Genomic DNA, 19,953 nt, shown 5'->3' with positions numbered 1-19,953 from the left:
GCTTTTATAATGGAAAGTTAATGGGGGGAAGGGGGCCTTGCTCAACCAGGGAGATCATTAAAAAATATTATGGCCCTGGCTGGTGTAACTAAGTAGGCCGGGCACCGTCCTGGCCACCAAGAGGTTGCCAGTTTGATTCCTGGTCAAGGGCACATGCCTGGGTTGCAGGTTCTTTCCCAGGTAGAGGGCATTTAGGAGGAAGCCAATCCATGTTATGTTTTCACATCGGTGTTTCTCTTTCTCTGTCTCTAAAAATCAACCAACTATTAAAAAAACAAACAAAACCCAAACCCTACAGGAATGAATTCAAGAGAGTGAGAGAGAAATGGACTGGCAGTGAAGAGGAATGTGAGGAAGTTAAAAAACGTATCTATATTGATTGTTTAGAGATCAAAGATGGAGGCGAATTTAGTGGAAACTACACTAACACTATCCCAGGACCAAACTGGAATTACAACTAAAATATCTAAAATATATAAAAGCCATCCTGCATAATCAACCGCAACTGAAGAGCACCCTCACAACCAAGAACATAAAGTGGAGACCACCATAGAGACTGGTAGGTGTGTAGAGGCAAGAGAGGGCTGGCTGGGCTCCCACAGGCAGCAGGTGAAGGTCCGAAGGGATTTCTCAGCTGTTGGAGGATCCCTCTGAGAACTCTGGGATCTAAACCCCAAGCTGGGCTTCCCAGCGTAGAGCACCAGAACTGAGAAAGGTGCCCACATAACATCTGGCTGTGAAAAGCAGTGGGGTTTCTGTCTGCCAGGGAGAGATGGCTGGAAATGCAGGCACCCTCTTAAAGGGCCAATGCACTAAGTTGGTGTGCAGCCACTCACCTTTGGCTCTGGCAGAGGGAGGACAGAGTAGGCTAGAGAGCACTGTGAGGAGAATCCAGGGGGGCTGCCTGGGGGGGATCTCAGAGGGCACTCACCTGGACCCCAGTACTGTCATTCCCCCATACCGCAGAGGACATTTTCTCAGGCAAACATTTACCTTCTAAGCAGCTTTTGCCTGGGGGGAGCAATTGCCCCACCCATTGGAAAACCTCTGGCCCCAACCCATTAAGTTTCTATAGCCTGAGGCTCCTTAAGAGACTGATAACAGCTTCTGTGTGCTTTGAGTCTTTGCCTGATTTGCTTCTGGACCAAGGGCTTGGAAAAGCAGATCTTGGTGAACATCTTGATCCTGTCCAAACACACCCAGCCCAAGCAGAGGAAACAAGAAGCTGTGGAGTATGGAAAACTTCAAACAGGGTACTCAAGGCCAGTCACAAACAGTGTTTGACATTGGCCTGCACCAGAGACCCTCCAAAAAGACTGGGAGTCCTAGTAGATCTACCTAATACATTAGAAACAAATCCAAACAGGGAGCCAAAATGGGCAGACAAAAAAACAAGCCCCAAATGAAAGAACAAAATAAGTCTCTAGAAGAAGAGACAAATGAAATGGAGATGAGCAACCTATCAGATATAGAGTTCAGAATACTGATCATAAGAATGCTCAACAGCATGAAAAGAGATAGAAACCATGAAGGAAATTAAGAATGACATAGTAGAAGTAAAAAAACATTGGAAGGAATGAACAGCAGACTAGGGGAAGGTGAGGACAGGATCAGCGAATTAGAAGACAGGGTAGAAAAAAAATCAATCAGAGAACCAAAAGGAAAAAAACAATTAAAAAACAGGAGGACAGTTTAAGGGAGCTGTGGAACAACATGAACCATAACAATATTCGCATCATAGGAATGCCAGAAGAGGTCGAAAGTAAGCAAGGGTTAGAGAACCTGTTTGAAGAAATAATGGCAGAAAATTCCCCTAACCTGGTCAAGGAAAAAGTCACACAAGTTCAGGAGGCACAGAGCGTCCCAAGCAAGAAGAACCCAAAGAGGCCCAGGCCCAGACACATAATTAAAATGCCAAAAATCCAAGACAAAGAGAATCTTAAAGGCAGCAAGAAAAAAGCAAGCTGTTACCTACAAAGGAGCTCCCATGAGGCTATCAGCTGATTTCTCATCAGAAACTCTACAGGCCAGAGGGAATGGCTTGAAGTATTCAAGGTAATGCAAAACAAGGATCTTAAACCAAGACTACTCTATCCAGCAAGGCTATCATTCAAAATAGATGGCAAATAAAGAGCTTTGCAGACAAAAAAAGGCTAAAGGAATTTACCACCACCAAACCAGCACTGCAAGAAATGTTAGTGACTGCTGTAATAAGAAGTTGAAATAGAATGAGAAACATAGTCATAAAGAAATAAAATGGCAATAGATAAGTATCTATCAATAATAACCTTAAATATAAATGGAGTAAAGATCCCAATCAAAAGACATAGGGTAGCTGAATGGATAAGAAAACAAGACCCAAATATATGCTGTATATAGCAAACCCACCTCAGAACAAAAGACTCACACAGGCAGGAAAATAACCCCAAAAAACTGGAGGACTTTAAAGGAGAGATTGACAGTAATACAGTCATATAGGAAACTTTAACACCCCAATGACTTTACTGGATAGATCTTCCAGACAAAAAAATCAACAAGGAAGCACTGACTCTAAATGACACACTAGATCAGATGGATTTAATTGACATTTACAGAACATTCTACCCCAAAGATGCAGAATATGCATTCTCCTCAAATGCATGAGACATTCTCAAAGACAGACCACATGTTAGAACACAAAACAAGTCTCTACAAGTTCAAGAAGATTGAAATCATATCAAGCATCTTCTCAGACATTTACATAATGGAATATTAAGCAGCTGTAAAAACGAAGGATCCCTTACCCTTTGAGACAGCATGGTGGGACCTGAAGAGTATTATGCTAAGCGAAATAAGCCAGTCAGAGAAAGACAAGAGTCACATGATCTTATTCATATGTGGAAATCTAATGGACAAAATAAACTGATGAACAAAATAGATCCAGAGACATAGAACAATGGAACAGACTGATGAATCTCAGAGGGAAGACAGGGGTGTGTGGTTGGGTAGGGAGACATTAACATAAGACTTTATATGCATATATGCACAGCCCATGGTCACAGACAATAGTGGGGTGAAGGCCTGGGGGGAGGGATACAGGATGGAGGGGATCAATGGAGGGAAAAGGGAACATCTGTAATACTTTGAACAATAAAGATAAATTTAAAATAAAAAATATCTATATCTTTATTAAGCACTGTATCTAAGAGATCCCAAGAAACAGAGGACAGTAAAGAAATGACTGGCTGTCTCTTGCATGCTTACTCACCTGTATCGTCCAACTTTTACCCAGACAATTTCCCTGTAATGTGGCTTTTTGCCTGCCTTACAGTCATTGCAATACCAATTTCCTTCAGGGATATCAATGTTCAGGCATTCCCGATGAAAAGCAGCAGGGCAAGAATCACAGCACAGAAGGCTGCCTCCTGTAGGAATAAAAAAATCTGGCACTCAGAATCACAAGGCTAAATATAAAGACCCAGATGAAATGAAATAGCTTTTGCTCAGCTCCTAATCAACTTTTTATCTCTCAGCCAAGGGCCTGGTAACTTAATTAGTTATTCAGAAAGAGTTCCTACAAGAGTGTTCCCTTTCCAATATTCCTGAACCACACCCCTAAAGATTTGTTAGGTCAACAGCAAATAAACATGAGATCTTATTGGCAAAATTAGGTTAGGGCAAACCTCTAAAAAGTCACGTATGTATATACATACATATATACATTTTTTCCTCTTCACTTATAGGCAACACACTAAATAAAGAGAATATCAATGACAATGACCAGTGTGTAAGGAGCACAAGCTTCAACTGATGTTAGATTTAAGATCATATGGCCTTAAGGAATTCATTTTAAAAAAAAAAAAAATGTTTTTATTGATTTCAGAGAGAGGAAGGGAGAGGGAGAGAGATAAACACCAATGATGAGAGAGTCATTGATTGGCTGCCTCCTGCACCCCCTGCACTGGGGATCAAGCCCACAACCTGGGCTTGATCCTGCCCTGACTGGGAATCGAACTGCAATCTCCTGGATTATAGGTCAATGCTCAACCGCTGAGCCATGCTGGCCAGGCTCTTTTCTTTTTGCCTTTCTCCTCCATTTTTATTAATGTATTGGGCTAACACCGGTTAACAAAACTACAAAGTTTCAGGTGCACAATTCCACAACACATCATCTGTACAATGTATTGTATGTTCACCATCCCAAGTCAAGTCTTCATCAGGAATTCACTTTTCTTGCTGAACTGTAATTCCTTCAGTGGTAAGGTGTTTTCTACAATGAACAATAAATAAGCACATCTGTTTGGGGGTTAAGCAAGTGATTAAACTGCCTAGTAGTGTCTGATACATAAGCAGTCATTCACTCCTTTAAAAGTGCTAACTTTTTAATCCTTTATGTTTGGTATTCTCATGACATCTATAGCTCCTTTTCAAAATAACATTTATAAATGCATAAATGTAATACATAAACTAAAAAGGACATATATTAAAATATAATGAATAAAAGCAAAAAACCCACAAAGAATAATATAATGATCAAAATGTTAAAATAAGACATTAGTTATTTCTAATAACCCTAGTTTCTTTGTAATGCATACATAACAAGCCCTACCAATGGTAATGAAATACTGGTGATAAAAATCACAGGTACTAATGTAGTTAGTTGTAAACTTCACCTCCTCTCCATTCTCTGAAACTCATTTATACTTGTGCATTTTGTGGGTGAGTCAAACAATCTTAGCGAGGGACATTAAGAATGACACAGCTGCCTGAGCAGTGTGGCTCAGCGGTTGGGCATCAACCTATGATCCAGGAGATCACGGTTTGATGCCCAGTCAGGGCACATGCCCGGGTTGTGGGCTCAGTAACCGGTGGGGGGGGGGGGGGGGGCGTGCAGGAGGCAGCCAATCAATGACTGACATCATTGATTTTCTCTCTCTCTCCCTCTCTCTGAAATCAATAAAGATATATTTTAAAAAAAAAAGTCACATAAGTTTAACTGTCCCAATAATGTGATACCTTCTACAACATTCCTACCTATGCTTAGTTATCTGCTGAGTCACAATATAATAGCAGAGTTTGCCAACTACACAGCCTTAATAGAAAAACCTTCCTTTTACTAATATGGTATTCACGACATATTAGAAATATTTCACACACGATATGGCATCTGAATTAGGCCTTCAAAGAAGGATATAACCTAAGACATCTGCACAAAAAGAATACCCAGTGAAAATAAAGCCAAGGGTCAGAGCTGAGAGGAACTAGTGGCAAGCACATCAGTTCTGCAGGAAGGATATAATGGAATATGAGCTGAGGGAGAATAAACGGAAAGAAATAAACAGGATTAGTTTGGGTAGATAGGTGGGAGGCAGGCAGGAGGGTCCGTGTTGACAATAAAGGATATGTATAGGAGAAAGACAGGAAGATAGAAGAGGGAAAACCTATGAACCATCAAAAGAAACCAAAAGATGAAAAAGTACCATTTGGTGAAAGAGGGCAAGAAAAAATAAAATTTAAACATTGCTGAATTCTAGTAATGGATTCCTTCCAATTCAGCAATTTACCATATTATTATCCTAATACTCTGGATAACCACCTTCAGTTTTTTCCTACACATGTGCAAAAAAAAAAAAAAAGTCCTAAGACTATTCTCTCCTAGTGATCTAATAGCAAGATAATCTTAGACAGTGGGATCAGAAGTTCTCAGGCTTTTTGGCATAAGGACTTTATACTCAAAAAATAAGGGAGATTCCCAAAGGCTTTTGTTTGTGTGAGTTAAAAATATTGATATCTGCCAAACAGGAATTAAAATTATGGAAAAAAATTAATATTTATTAATTCATTTTAATAACAAACCTATTATGTTAACATAAATAACATTTTTATTTTTTAAAAACCTGTATTTTCCACCAGGCCAGCGTGGCTCAGCAGTTGACCTATGATCCAGGAGATCAGGGTTCAATTCCCGGTCCAGGCACATGCCCGGGTTGAGGGCTCCATCCCCAGTAGGGGGCGTGCAGGAGGCAGCCAATCAATGACTCTCATCATTGATGTTTCTCTCTCCTTCTCCCTTCCTCTTTCTGAAATCAATAGACATATTAAAACAAACAGGAAAAAAATTACCTGTATTTTACAAAACAAATTATTATTAGTGAGCTCAGGGTTTTACATTTTTACAAATACTTTTAAATTAAATTTGTTGCAATATGTTGTTTGAATGATGCCTATGAAGAAAATGATCTCTTTCTTGCCAGGCTGGTATGGCTTAGAGGTTGAGTGTTGCCCTAGGAACCAAGAGGTCACTGGTTCGATTCCTGGTCAGGGCTCATGCCCAAGTTGTGGGCTTGGGCCCTAGGAGGGGGTGTGCAGAAGGCAGCCAATTGATGGTGTTTCTCTCTTGTCGATGATTCTATCTCTCTATTCCTCTCTCTAAAAAATCAATAAAAATATATATATTTTTAAAAAGAAATAAAAGGAGAGAAAATGATGATCTCTTGCTCTGGCTGGATGGCTTGGTTGGTTGGAGCGTCATCCCACACACCGAAAAGGTTTTGGGTTCAAATCCCAGTCAGGACACAAACCTAGGTTGTGTGTTGACCACAGGAGGCAACCAATCGATGTTTCTCTCTCTCCCTTTAAAAATCAATTTAAAACAAAAGTTTATTAAAAAGAAAAGAAAATGATCTCTCACAGATAAGAATTGGAAAAAGGAGTACTTCAATAACTTGCTCAGTAACTATACATATTCCTTTTTTGGTAGCATACACTAAAACTTCACAGAATAGACTTTATTTGCAATGCCAAATCTGAAATCGTATCAATAAACTTTTAGTACTATTACATTAAAATTCATTGGTCTGTCTTGCACTTTGAATCAATCTTTTACATGTGCATGTTTTTTAACACCATGCATCGGTCATATGAAAACTTTTGGTTTGCTGAGTCAGGCAGATCTTTCCAAAGTGCTTCTATTTCATTGTATAATATTAAGATGTCACATTTGTTAATATCATCATGATTTCATCAGGAAATACTAAGAAGCTGTTAAGACGAGGGTAGTTTTCCAAAATTGTAATTTTCACTTAAGAGCTCAAATTTTATCAATGGCAACAATTTGTCAGTGTTTTCTTTTAATTGGCAGGCTTGCTTTCATCCATTTTCAAGAAAATATCTGACAAATAAATATGCAAGTATGAAGAGCCATAGTTTTTTAGTAATACAACTAAAAATGGTGTTCCATGAATAAGGCAGCTTGTTCAGATTGGCATTCTAATTGCATGACTGCTTTTACTTAAGATTATAAGTATAAAACAGAGCTACTTTATGTTTTTCCCATTTTATCACATAGAATATTAAAGCAATATTCACATGAAGGTTGAGATTTAATAAAATGAATAAATTTTACTTTTCATCAAGGACATTCTTTGAAACTTTCATGTGTTTTACTGTAAGGGTGTGGTAACAAAGAATACAATGAACACACAGTTGTACAGTTTTAGAGCGACCACCTTGCTTTGTGTTAAGGTGCCAGTTTTATCCACTATTAATTTTGTACCATCAGTACAAATGTCAACAAAGTAAAAAAGGCAAGTAATATCTTGGTATTACTATGAAAAGAGTTCAATCTCATGAAAGGGTCTCTAGGCCCTCCCCACTTCCCAGGGATACATGGATCACACTTTGAGAGCTGCTGCTGCAGCTACTAAGTTTTCTTGGGCACTCAGTTATCATCATGAGTATCCATTATGGAACTCAGTAGTTTTTCAGAATCCAACCTTTCCATAAGCTAGGACATGGGCACTTCTACTTTGAAACCATTTGACATTCATTTCATCCTACTCTGAAATTAAAAACAGTCTAGCCTGGGCTGGATGGCTCGGTTGGAGCCTCATCCCATACACCAAAAGGTTATGGGTTAGATTCTCAGTCAGGGCACATAGGTTGAAGGTTCGATCCCCGCTTGGGGCTCGTTCAGGAGGCAACCAATCAATGTTTCTCTTTCATATCGATGTTTCTCCCCACCCTTCATCTCTCTCTAAAAATCAATAAAAACATATCCTCAGGTGAGGATTAAAAAAAAATATTTTTTTAAGTCTAATGCAGAAACTATTACATCTTCCCATGTTTAAGAAACATGAAAAAGTTGGAGCCTGCACTTAAGCATCCCAGACACACATTTACATTCTAAGAGGAGAATTAAAGAATGTTATATTTAAATGCTACTAAATAGCAAAATTCTATCTTTAACTTTATTCTAAATAAAAGGAGCAGATATTATATCAACAAAAAAGAACATATGATTCAAAAAGCTTTATACAGGACAATAACAAAGCTAATAGAGTCCTCTTTGTGCATTAAAATATTTAATATTAAAATATAGTTCCATTTTCTACCCATATTAGCTGCACTTAATATTCTAATTTATTTGTTACATATTTACACCATCGTCTGAGGACACCAACTATATCCTGATGCAAAACCCTAATCAGTAGGTGGAGCTTTTCCTTAAATTGTCATGTCAGATAAATCTTGAGAGCAAAAGAAAAATTCCACTCCTTTATTGGTTTTAGCACCTTTTTAAAAAATCCTCACTCGAGGATACTTTTCCACTGTTTTTCAGAGAGAGAAAGGGAGAAGGAGACGGAGAGGGAGAAAGGAGAGAAAAATCAATGTGAGAGACACATCGATTGGCTGCTTCCTGCTCACGTGCCGACTGGGCTGGGGATGGAGCCTGAAACTGAGGTACGTGCCCTTGGCCAGAATTGAACCCAGGGCCCTTCAGTCCCTGGGCCAACAACTCTAACCGAGCCAAATCAGCTAGGGCGCAAGGCTATTTTTTTCATTGCTTTTCAGAGAGAGTGGAAGGGAGGGAGGGAGGAAGGGAGGAGCATATAGAGCGAGGCACATCGATTGGTTGCCTCCAGGGTCAGGGAACAACCCTGCAACCTAAGTACGTGCCCTTGACCGGAAATCGAACCCGAGACCCTTTGGTGTGCAGGCAGACGCTCTAACCACTGGCTCACACCGGCCAGGGCAGCACTATTCAGTATACCCAAATTTCTCAAAGGTGATGCTCATTAAACAACACATGTTCAGTCTTTTCTAAATTAGTACCTCAAAATGTTCATAACCAGCCAAGTTTTCATAAAATTCAATCATCAATACGTAGATAATCAAAAAATAAAGTCAGAGAAATAGTTCCTAAAAACTTACTAATCAACAAAATTTAGTTGATTTAAAAAGAAATGAAAAAAAACTGGATAAGAAAACTGGTGCCACCCTCAACACCAGAAGACAGTGGAGCAATGTCCACACTAGAGTTAAAGAAAGAAAAAGAAAAAAAAAAAAGCATGTAGTCTAAACATTTATAATAAGCCAACATGTGCTTCTAGTACAGAGGTAAAGTAACTCAACATGTGCTTCTAGTACACAGGCAAACGCCAAACAGCCTCAAAAAGAGAATTATAGCACCTATGGGTGCTTCTTAGAAGTTCATACAACCAAGGGAAAAATTCAGAACAACAAGCATCACAGTAAATGGACCAGCAATGAATACCAAATCCTCCACTTAACTAGCAGAAATCAGGAAAGGAAAGAAATTGTGTAAGGATAATACTGACTCTGTTCTACAAGAGAAACATTTTTAAACTGAATATACATATGTATGTATATATGTGTGCATTGTATATATATATATATGTATGTATCATATGTGTGTGTATATATGTAAAGATATAAAATTATTTTTCTTCCACTTCATAAGAGCTTTTAGTAACATATTAATATCCTTTATAATAAGGAAATTCATAAATTTCTTCACTTTCCTTTTGTTTCTTCCATTTAAATTCATGTAAATTTAAAACAAAAACCCAACAATTATACCATGATAACATCTTCTAGAATTGTTTCTATCTAGTCATACACAGATATCGGGAGTAATATAACTTTTAATATTACGCATTAGGGTTTCTTTTTATAGTGAGACTTGGGTGATTTGGGGTTTGTTTGTTCTTTCTTTTTTTTCTTCATTGATATAGTTTACATCTTTATTTTCCAGCTTTATTGATATAGTTTACATATAACATTGTGTAAGTTTAAAGTGTACAACATAATGTCCTGATATATGTATATATTGTGAAATGATTACTACAATAAGACTAGGTAACATCCATCATAGTAATTTTTTTTGGTTGGTGAGTTTTTTTTTGTGTTGTTTTTTTTTTTAATATATCTTTATTGATTTCAGAGAGAGGAAAGGAGAGGGAGACAGACAGAAACGTCAATGATGAGAGTCATTGATCAGCTGCAGCCCACACCCCGGGCATGTGCCCTGACCGGGAATCGAACCCCGATCGCCTGGATCCTAGGTCGACGCGCAACCGCTGAGCCACGCCCGGCCAGGCTGGTTGGTGAGAACTTTTAAGATCTTCTCATTGCCCTAGCTGGTTTAGCTCAGTGGTTAAAGCGTCGGCCCTGAAGGGTCTCGAGTTCAATTCCAGTAAGGGCACATGCCTCGGTTGCAGGCTAGATCCCCGGCCCGGGTTGGGGCACATGCAGGAGGCAACCAATGATGTCTCTCTCTCCTTCTCCTTCCGCTCTCTCTGAAAAGCAATGGAAAATATATCCTCAGTGGGTATTAAAAAAAAAGACCTACTCAGCAACTTTCAAATATACAATATAGTACTGTTAACTATAGTCACTATGCTGTACATTATATACCCAAACTTACTGGTCTTATAACTGGAAGTTCATACTATTTGACCACATTACCTCATTTTCCAAGAGTGATTCTGTTTCCTTTTTCTTGCCTTTTATTGCTTCAATTTTTTAACATTTTAATAAAAATCAAGTCATTATTCAAAATAAAAATAAAACCTCTCCCTATTGGGAAACAAAACAGTTTGAAAGTTCTGCTATGTTATCATTAATTCAGGACATCAATTCCAATATTTCTTGTAATGGCAATGTGAAGAAAATTTTTGTTGCAATTAAAATACTGTATTGCCTGGCCGGGCGTGGCTCAGCGGTTGAGTGCTGACCTAGCATCCAGGCGATCGAGGTTCGATTCCCGGTCAGGGCACATGCCCCGGTTGCGGGCTCGATCAATGACTCTCTCATCATTGATGTTTCTATCTCTCTTTTCCTCTCCCTTCCTCTCTGTGATATCAGTAAAGATATATTTTTAAAATAAATAAATAAATAAATAAATAAATAAATAAATACAATACAATACAATACAATACAATACAATACAATACAATACAATACAATACAATACAATACAATACAATACAATACTGTATTAATCTGCCCTGGCCAGGTGGTTCAGTTGGTTGGAGCATCATCCCCTACACCAAAAGGCTGTGGGTCTGAGTCCCAGTACCAGAGGCAACCAATGTGCTTCTCTCTCCTGCACCCTGCCCCTCTCTCTAAAATCAATGTAAACACATCCTGGGTTGAGGATTTAAATATATATGTATTGCATTAATCTCTTTTTAGACTATTTATACATCAAGAAGTTATGTCTTACCTTCTGAGCATACAAAACACCAGCTAACATTAACATGCTCATGATTTCGACAGCCCCGCCTGGGTGTAAAGTGATTAGGGCAGATAATACTATTAGATGCAAGGATTTTTGACCCAGCAGCCAGGCAAAAGTCATTGGCATGGTATGCCACAGGGCAGCGGACACAGCGCATCAGACGACCTAAAAACATGAGAAGCAGGAAAACCAGGGAGGAGCAAAAGAAAAACAGAGATTAAATATTTTAACTGTGAGTTATTCAAGTTATTTGCTAGTACTGAGAAAATGTCACAGATAGAATGAAGCACTACTAGAGCAGGTGCTCTTAAACACCCAATTCACTAAGAAAAGCTCAGGTGGTAGCTACGTGACTTCAAAACAAGGAGTTAGATCCCACAACTCTAAGTAAGCCTACCTCACCAAGGAAAGCCCTTCTCAAACCACTGCCCCGACTCCTAGGAAACCTGGAATCACCTGTAAACTAAGTGGGAGGTGGAGATGTGCACTATATCAGAATAAAAAGCCAGCTGGCAGGAAGACTATTGCTTGCTTTTGTTGCCTGGTGCTATGATTCTTGAATGAATTCCTCCACCCCTTCCTTATGAAATATATCCTCTAAATACTTCACTAAATAAAAACCATTACCAAACCACCTAAATGTAATCTACAATTACAACTGAAAACAGGAAGGTATCTGATGGTGAAACTGCAATTTTGATCAAGCAATTAAATTACTGTACTTAAGACTAATGATATCTACAGGGCCTGGAAATCAACTTACCAAAAGTATTGCCAGGCTGATTAAAAGATTAATTTTTTGAGATGCATTAGACTGGAGAGGAGGGGGAGGGAGATGGGAGTTCTGTTCCTTGCCAGCCAAGCTTATGGGCTCCCTATCTTAGCAACCAAGGTGAGCGAGCCCTTCTCAGGTGGCTTTATCTGCACGCCCACCTGTACTCAGGCCTTCTGAAGAGATTCATATTCCATTTAGCAAATAATATAAGAAGTTCAGAGATATTTCTAGCATACAAAAGCCAACCTAAAAGTCAAAGCCAATATATCAAAACCTGAGGGCTGATAACTTTAACTCTTGGCCTCGATGTTGAGGTTGTCACAACCAAAAGGATCTGTTAGGTAACTGATCCATTTTATGAAAGCAGCTAATACTTGATTGGTTTTACAATGAACCAAGCACTTTCACATTGTCAAATGTTTCTCATAATCACCTTGTAACCAATTTTATAAATTAAAAAACTGAGCAAGTTTAAAAAAAAAAAGTCACGACTGCTAAATTTTCCTGCTCAAACCCCTGTGGGTGAAGTGGGGGTTCTTTAGGCACAGAACCATTTAACAATGCAGACACAATATTTGGCTTTTAGAAAAATCGGTAAGATTCCCACTATGATTGAACAGAAAGAAATTCTTGTTTTCCCAGTAATGACAGATTTAAAAACTTGAGTTATCTGTATCCACCTACAGTTTTAGAAACCTCAGCTTTCCACCTATGAAGTGGAAAAAGCTTGAGATAGGCGTTTCCATTTTAAAAAAACAAACAAACAAATAAAAACAAATCAACACAAAACAAAAACCTCAATTCTGACCTACATGCATGTCTAAATGGTATTACATCTGATAACTGCAGATATAAAGGGTCCACAGGAGAAGAATACACTTTGGTCTAATGGAATTAGGTACGGTGATGAAGACATGCAATAGAACATTTTTTCAAACTAAATCTCATCTAAAATCCAAATATTTAAAACAATTACATAAATGTTAGGACTCCATAGAATACAATGTGGTGACAACTAGTCCATTACTCTCTTCTCTCTCAGATAAAAATACTGGTATTCTGACAAAAACTAGAGAGGTAATGAAGAGACATGCCAGATCACATCTGGAAACATCCATTGCCAATGAAACTGAGATTTTATAATTAGATTGGTTCACATGAGAAACCCATACCTTTAGATGCAGAAACATTGGCTGGATTAGCAGCATGGCAGGTTATACAGATGTGGAGGGAGCACCGAAAGCCTTTGTTCTGCATGACAGTGGGTGGGTATTTCTGGACACACTCTTCATGGTAAAACTTTCCACACAAGGGCAGAAGGCACCTTTTAACATCTTCCCCACTCTGTTTACATACAAAACAGGTATGGATTCCTAGGAAAGAGAAAGAAGGTAACAAATTAATACCAATCCAAGAATTCATCCAATGCTAAAGCATTAGATGAAAATTTAGTGAGTACAGAATTCCGCACCAAATTCCACCTTGGGGTGGGGGGCGCTGGGTGTAGGGTGTGTTCCCACTTCACCAGGCAATTCTGCAACACCAACCGGCTGTCCTATAATTCAACTTAATTCTACTATCTACATGTCCATGCCCCCCTTCAGACACCAATTGCCAAATTCAAGTTGTCACCTGTACTTCTGAACAACTAACTATAAATCAGAGGTTCCCATGATCCCCCTCTTAGGTTCAATTAATTTGCTAGAGAAGCTCATAGGACTCAGGGAAAACATGTTACTTACTGGGTGTGTCCGTTAAAGTCGAAAATCCGTATATAATAAAGTAGATTTTCCAAATGCGTATGTTAAGAAACTGACAAATTAGTTAGTTTACCCGTTTTTACTTATGTAGACACATTTGTGTAATTAAAATTAAGTATGTATGAAAAGTTTAATTTCACAGAAAAGTTTTCTATATGTATTACTGTAATTTTAAATTTATACTGAATAGGTCTAGTAAATGTGTGCATTCACAAGTCACTGCTAGTAAACAAATGCACAGGTCTGGGGCACAGCTTAGCTTTCCAGGAAACGATAGCTGGAGCATGGCTTAGCTCTCCTATGAACATTAGCCAGAAGGCAGGCATTAAAACTGCTGCAGAAAGTCACGCCACAGACTTTCTGCAATTGGACAACAGAACCAATTACCATGAGTGATGTGGTGTGATCACGTGCTAATCATTCCCCAAACATTGTTTACGAGGGGTGACTCTTGTAGATATGTAAAATTTATTTCAGTGAAATTACTAGTGTTTTTTCAACATATGGCCAATTCCCTAAAATGTATTAAAAATAACAGTAAGTTAATAAAAAAATAACCTGTTAATTTAAATTATAAGCAAATATTGGTTAAAAGTATTTTAGAATTCACCAGGTGTTAATTCTCATACATGAATATGGACTGGAAATTTTGTCCATTAAATCCAAAGTCTGTTAACTGGAGCGTTTACTGTAACTCCGGAACAGTTAGATGGAAGAGTTGCATAGTGCAAGGTACGGGGAAAGGGCTCAGAGCTTCCATGTCCTCTCCAAACACGCCACTCTCCAAGAATCTCCACATGTTCACCAACCCAGAAGCTCTCTGAACCCCATCCTTTTGGGGTTTCTGTTTCTTTGTTTTAAATTTATTTTTGTTCCTTTTGGGTTTTGACAGAGGATTCATTACATAGGCATGATTGGAGACTGTTTCCTCCAGTCCATATCCCCTCCCTTAGGTCAGGAAGGTGGGACTGAAAATGCCAACCCTCTAGTCACAAGGTTGGGCTCTTTTTTAAAAAAAATGTTTATTGATTTTTTTGTAAAGAGAGGAAGGGAGAGGGAGAGAGAGATGGAAAAATAGATATGAGAGTGCAACAGGGATCGGCTGCCTCTTGCACGCCCCCTACAGAGGATGGAACCTGCATATGGGGCATGTGCCCTGACTGGGAAGTGAAGTCTTCCAATGCACCCAAGGTTGGATTTCCAACCAGCTGAGCCACAACAGCCAGGGCAAGGTTGGTTCTATAGGCAACCAGCCCCCATCCTAAGATGGGTGCAAAGTCACCTCATTAACATAACGAAAGACATACAAAGGACATCTTTATCACTCCCACCACTTAGGAAATTCCAAGGGTTACAGGAGCTCTGTTCCAGAGACTAAACAAAGACAAAATGTGTATTTATTATAAATAACAATATCACAGTAAGGAACTTTATAACAGACTTAGCAGGCTCGCAATATGACTAACTCAATCTTAGTATCACTATTACGTAGGAAACTCTGACAATACACGCTTGCTGACATAAATAGGAATAGGAAGTACACATCACATTGCGGAAAAAAACCCCAAAAACCTGACCTGAAACTAACCCAGTCTCTAGATCCAACTACAAGTTTCCAGGAAATATGGAGGAAAGAGAAACAAGTTAAAGGGACAAGCTCAAGGATGCAATCAATCAAATTTATACACATTGATTGGTTGCCTCCTGCATGGTCCCAGACTGTGGCCGGGGATGAACCTGTAACGCAGGTACGTGCCCTTGACCGGGAATAGAACCTTTTGGTGCACGGGCCGATGCTCTAACCACAGATCCACACTGGCCAGGGCTCTCATTGTAGTTTGGATTTGCATTTCCCTAATAGCTTTTCATATATCTGTTGGCCGTTCGTATGTCTTCTTGCTCACCCTATTTTTCCACCGTCATTCATTTGAGACAATGGTCATTCATTCTACTAACTTTTCCACATTCTCTCACATCGATGTTTCTCTTCCCCCCCCACACATTCTCTCTCTAAAAATCAATGGAAAAAAATATCCCCATGTGAGGATTAACAAACAAAACAAAACAAAAGAACTTACAATGAGCTGTCACCTCACACCTGTTAGAATGGCTATTCTCAACAAGACAAGTAATAACAAGTGTTGGAGAGGTTGTGGAGAAATGGGAACCCTCACTCAGTGCTGGTGGGAATGTAGATTGGTACAGCCACTATGGAAAACAGTCTGGTGGTTCCTCAAAAAACTAAGAATAGAGTTAGCAAATTACCCAGCAATCTCCCTCCTGGGTACCTACCCGAAAAAACTGAAAACATGTATTTGCAAAGATATATGCACCCCTATGTTCAATGCAGCATTATTCACAGTGGCCAAGACATGGAGACAACCAAAGTGACCTTCGAGATAGAAGACTGGATACAGGTGTGGTACATATACACAATGGCATACTACTCAGCCATTTGAGACAACGTGGATGGACCTTGAGATTATGGTAGCAAAATTAGTTAGAAAAAGCTAAGAACCATATAATTTCACTCATATGTGGGATATAAAACTGAAACTCACAGACATGGACAACAGTGTGGTGGCTGCCAGAGGGAAGGAGAGGGGAGGGGTGAAGGGAGCCTAATATATGGTGACAAGATGATTTGACTTTGGGTGGTGGGCACACAGAGCAATACACAGATCTTATAACATAGAAACTCACACCTGAAACCTATATGTTCATATTAACCACTGTTACCTCAATAAATTTAATTAAATAAAAATAAAACTCATGATGATGAAGGAAAAATAACAAGGAGAGGGACAGTAATCTTGTCAATTAAGAGACATATAAAAAATACAATATAGGGGTCTTATTTGGATCTTGATTGAAAATACCATAAAAAGACATCTTTGAGACAAGTGGGAAAATTTGAAAAATGGGGCTGGGTAGTAGATGACACATAAGAGTTACTATATAATTTTGCCACACAATGGATATATGTATTTTTTAGAAGTTAACTGTTAAAGCTTTTGAAAAATAACCCAGAAATAAAGTTGATAACTACTGAAGCTAAGTGATAAATACATGGGGAATTCTTTACAACCGTTCTCTCTACTTTTGTATATGTCTAAGGATTTCTGTAATAAAAATAAAAAAAGAAAACACAAGCAATCTCTGTCTGAGAAACAATACAATGTAAGGGAAAGAACCCAGGCTTGAGAAACTGAACATCAATCTTGTCTCTGGCACTTAATGGAAATAGCAGCTCATTGAAATAACCTACCTCTCATCTATAAATAGTGAGATCAACCCAATTAATAATGATTTTAGGAAAAAATTAAAAATATATTTGGAAAGAAGAAAACTATTGCCTGATGCTGAATAACTGGCAGCCAATATTAATAAATGATGGTGTGGTCACCCTACTGCAGGAAAACAGGGTGAGCCATAGCAATAGGAAATGACTCCTTTATTCTCCTTTATTAAAACTAGGGTAAAATTTCCTACCCTCAAAAATAATAACCTCTTGCCTGGCCAGCATGGCTCAGCGGTTGAGCATCTACCTATGATCCAAGAGATCGTGGTCCAATTCCTGGTCAGGGCACATGCCGGGACTTTTGGCTCAATCCCCAGTAGGGGGTGTGCAGGAGGCAGCCAATCAATGACTCATAATTGATGTTTCTACCTCTCTCTTAAATCAATAAAAATGTTTTAAAAATATAATAACCTCTCTTTGCCTCACATCATATAAAAAATTAATTCAAATTAGATTATAGACCTAAACGTAAAACCTAAAATTATGAAGTTTTCAAAAGAAAATCTTTTTTTTAAAAAATATATCTTTATTGAGAGAGGAAGGGAGAGGGAGAGAGAGAGAGAGAGAGATAGAAACATCAATGATGAGAGAGTCATCACTGAACAGCTGCCTCCTGCACACCCCTGACTGGGAATTGAGCCAGCAACCCGGGCATGTGCCCTGAGAGGGAATCAAACAGCGATCTCCTGGATCCTAGGTCAATGCTCAGCCGCTGAGCCATGCCAGGCTGGGATCAAAAGAAAATCATTGTGACCACTGGGTTAAGCAGTATGTCTTAGATATGACACCAAAGTAAAGTCACAAAAAGAACAAACTGATAAACTGGACTTTATCAAAATTAAATACTTCTGTTCTTCAAAGGACTCCATTAGAAAAGGAACCAGCCCTAGCTGGTTTGACTCAGGGGTTAGAACGTTGACCCGCAAACTGAAGGTCCTGGGTTCAATTCCAGCCAAGGGCACATACCTCAGTTGCAGGCTCAATCTCTAGCCCTGGCTGGGGTGTATGTGGGAGGCAACCAATTGATGTCTCTCTCACATGGATGTTTCTTTCTCTCTCTCTCTTCCTCTTCTACTCTCTCTGAAAAGCAATGGAAAAAATACCCTTGGGTGAGGATTAAAAAAAAAAAAAGAAAGAAAGAAGAGAAAATGAAACAAGCCCTGGCCGGTGCGGCTCAGTTGATGGGGTAGCTTGTAGAGTTCCTGGTCAAGGCACATACACGGGTTGTGGGGCTTGATTCCCAGTAGGGGGAGTGCAGGAGCCAATCCATGTTTCACTTTCACAACAATGTTTCTCTCTCTCCCTCCCTTCCCTCTCTAAATATCAATTTTAAAAATTTTTTTTAAAAAAGAAAAAAAGAAAGGAAATAAAACAAGCCACAGATTGGGAGACTAATCTAAAAAGGGACTTGGATCTGATATGGGACTTGTATCCAGAATATATATAACAAACTCTTAAAACTCAACAGGTAAGAAAATAAGTGACCTGAATTTAAAAAAAAAAATTTAAAAATTTAAGACTTAAAAAGACACTTCATCAAAGAGGATGGCAAATAAGCACATTAAGATGAGCAATATCATTCACCTTCAAGAAGATGCACTTTAAAACCACTATGAGATACCACCACACATCTATAAGAATGGCTAAAATTAAAAATACCAACAATACCAAGTGTTGAAGATGTGGAAGAACAGAAACTCTCATACATTACTGACAGGAATGAAAATAGCACAAACATTTTGGAAAACAATTTGGATGTTTCTTTAAAAATTAAACATATACCAACCTAGATGCAGCCATCTACTCTTAGGTATTTACACAAGCGAAAAAGACATGTCCATACAAAGAACTCAATGTTCACAACTGCTTTATTTATATATAATAGCCCAACCTGAGAACAACCCAAATGTACATCTATTGATATAGATGAATAGATAAACAAACTGTGGTACATCCATACAATGAAATACTACTCCAACAATAAACAGGAATGAACTCTCAATAACTGCAACAATGTTGTTGAATCTCAAAATAACTAGGCTGAGTGGAAGTTTCACAGGTGTATGTAAACACACACACATCAAAACTTATCAAATTGTACACTTTGTGAAGTTTCTTGTACAAATATACCTTAATAAGGCTGTTTTAAGAAAGAGAATGAATTACTGATATACACATCAACATAGATGAGTAAGACACACAAAAAACACATATACTTTTATTCCAGTTATATGAAATACTAAAACAGAATAAATCTAATGTGAAAGCAGATCAATGTTTACCTGAATTGGGGAAGGGGGTTGGAGGTGAGGGTGGGTGGGGTGTGTAAGGGTTGACTGGGACCTTTCTAGAGTGATGACAATGTTCTAATCTTCCCTGTGATTATGGTTTACATGGGTGTATCAATTTTATCAAGATATACATTAAAATGGGGCTGCATTTATAGTAGGTAAATTATACTTCAATAAAGTTGATTTTTTAAAACATAGCTTCGCCTTAGATAACCTGTTCAGATAATATCACATCATAATAAAGACTAGCAAAATTGAATCACTGGCACAAAAGGCAAGAAGCTCTGTAAGATTTGACAAAG

At 38.5% G+C, this 19,953-nt stretch overlaps 1 protein-coding gene across 6 annotated transcripts in view; it reads right to left on the bottom strand.

Moving 5' to 3' along the window:
• Positions 1-19,953, bottom strand: part of NSD1 (nuclear receptor binding SET domain protein 1) — a 153,331-nt gene that overhangs the window by 27,906 nt on the left and 105,472 nt on the right. For 5 of the 6 annotated variants that reach the window (XM_016203267.2, XM_087816440.1, XM_016203270.2 and 2 more), the window contains 3 exons: positions 13,472-13,672; positions 11,510-11,689; positions 3,248-3,404 (listed from right to left, as the gene is read on the bottom strand). In XM_016203267.2, coding sequence (XP_016058753.2) covers positions 3,248-3,404; positions 11,510-11,689; positions 13,472-13,672 — 538 coding nt within the window. The remainder of the gene's footprint in view (positions 1-3,247; positions 3,405-11,509; positions 11,690-13,471; positions 13,673-19,953) is intronic. The other variant, XM_016203271.2, reaches the window with a different exon arrangement.

Source organism: Miniopterus natalensis, chromosome 4 (genome assembly GCF_054644295.1).
Source record: "Miniopterus natalensis isolate mMinNat1 chromosome 4, mMinNat1.hap1, whole genome shotgun sequence".
NCBI classification, from domain to species: domain Eukaryota; kingdom Metazoa; phylum Chordata; class Mammalia; order Chiroptera; family Miniopteridae; genus Miniopterus; species Miniopterus natalensis.
The sequence above is the reverse complement of the archived record's forward strand: the minus strand, read 5'-3'. Positions and strand labels throughout refer to the sequence as shown.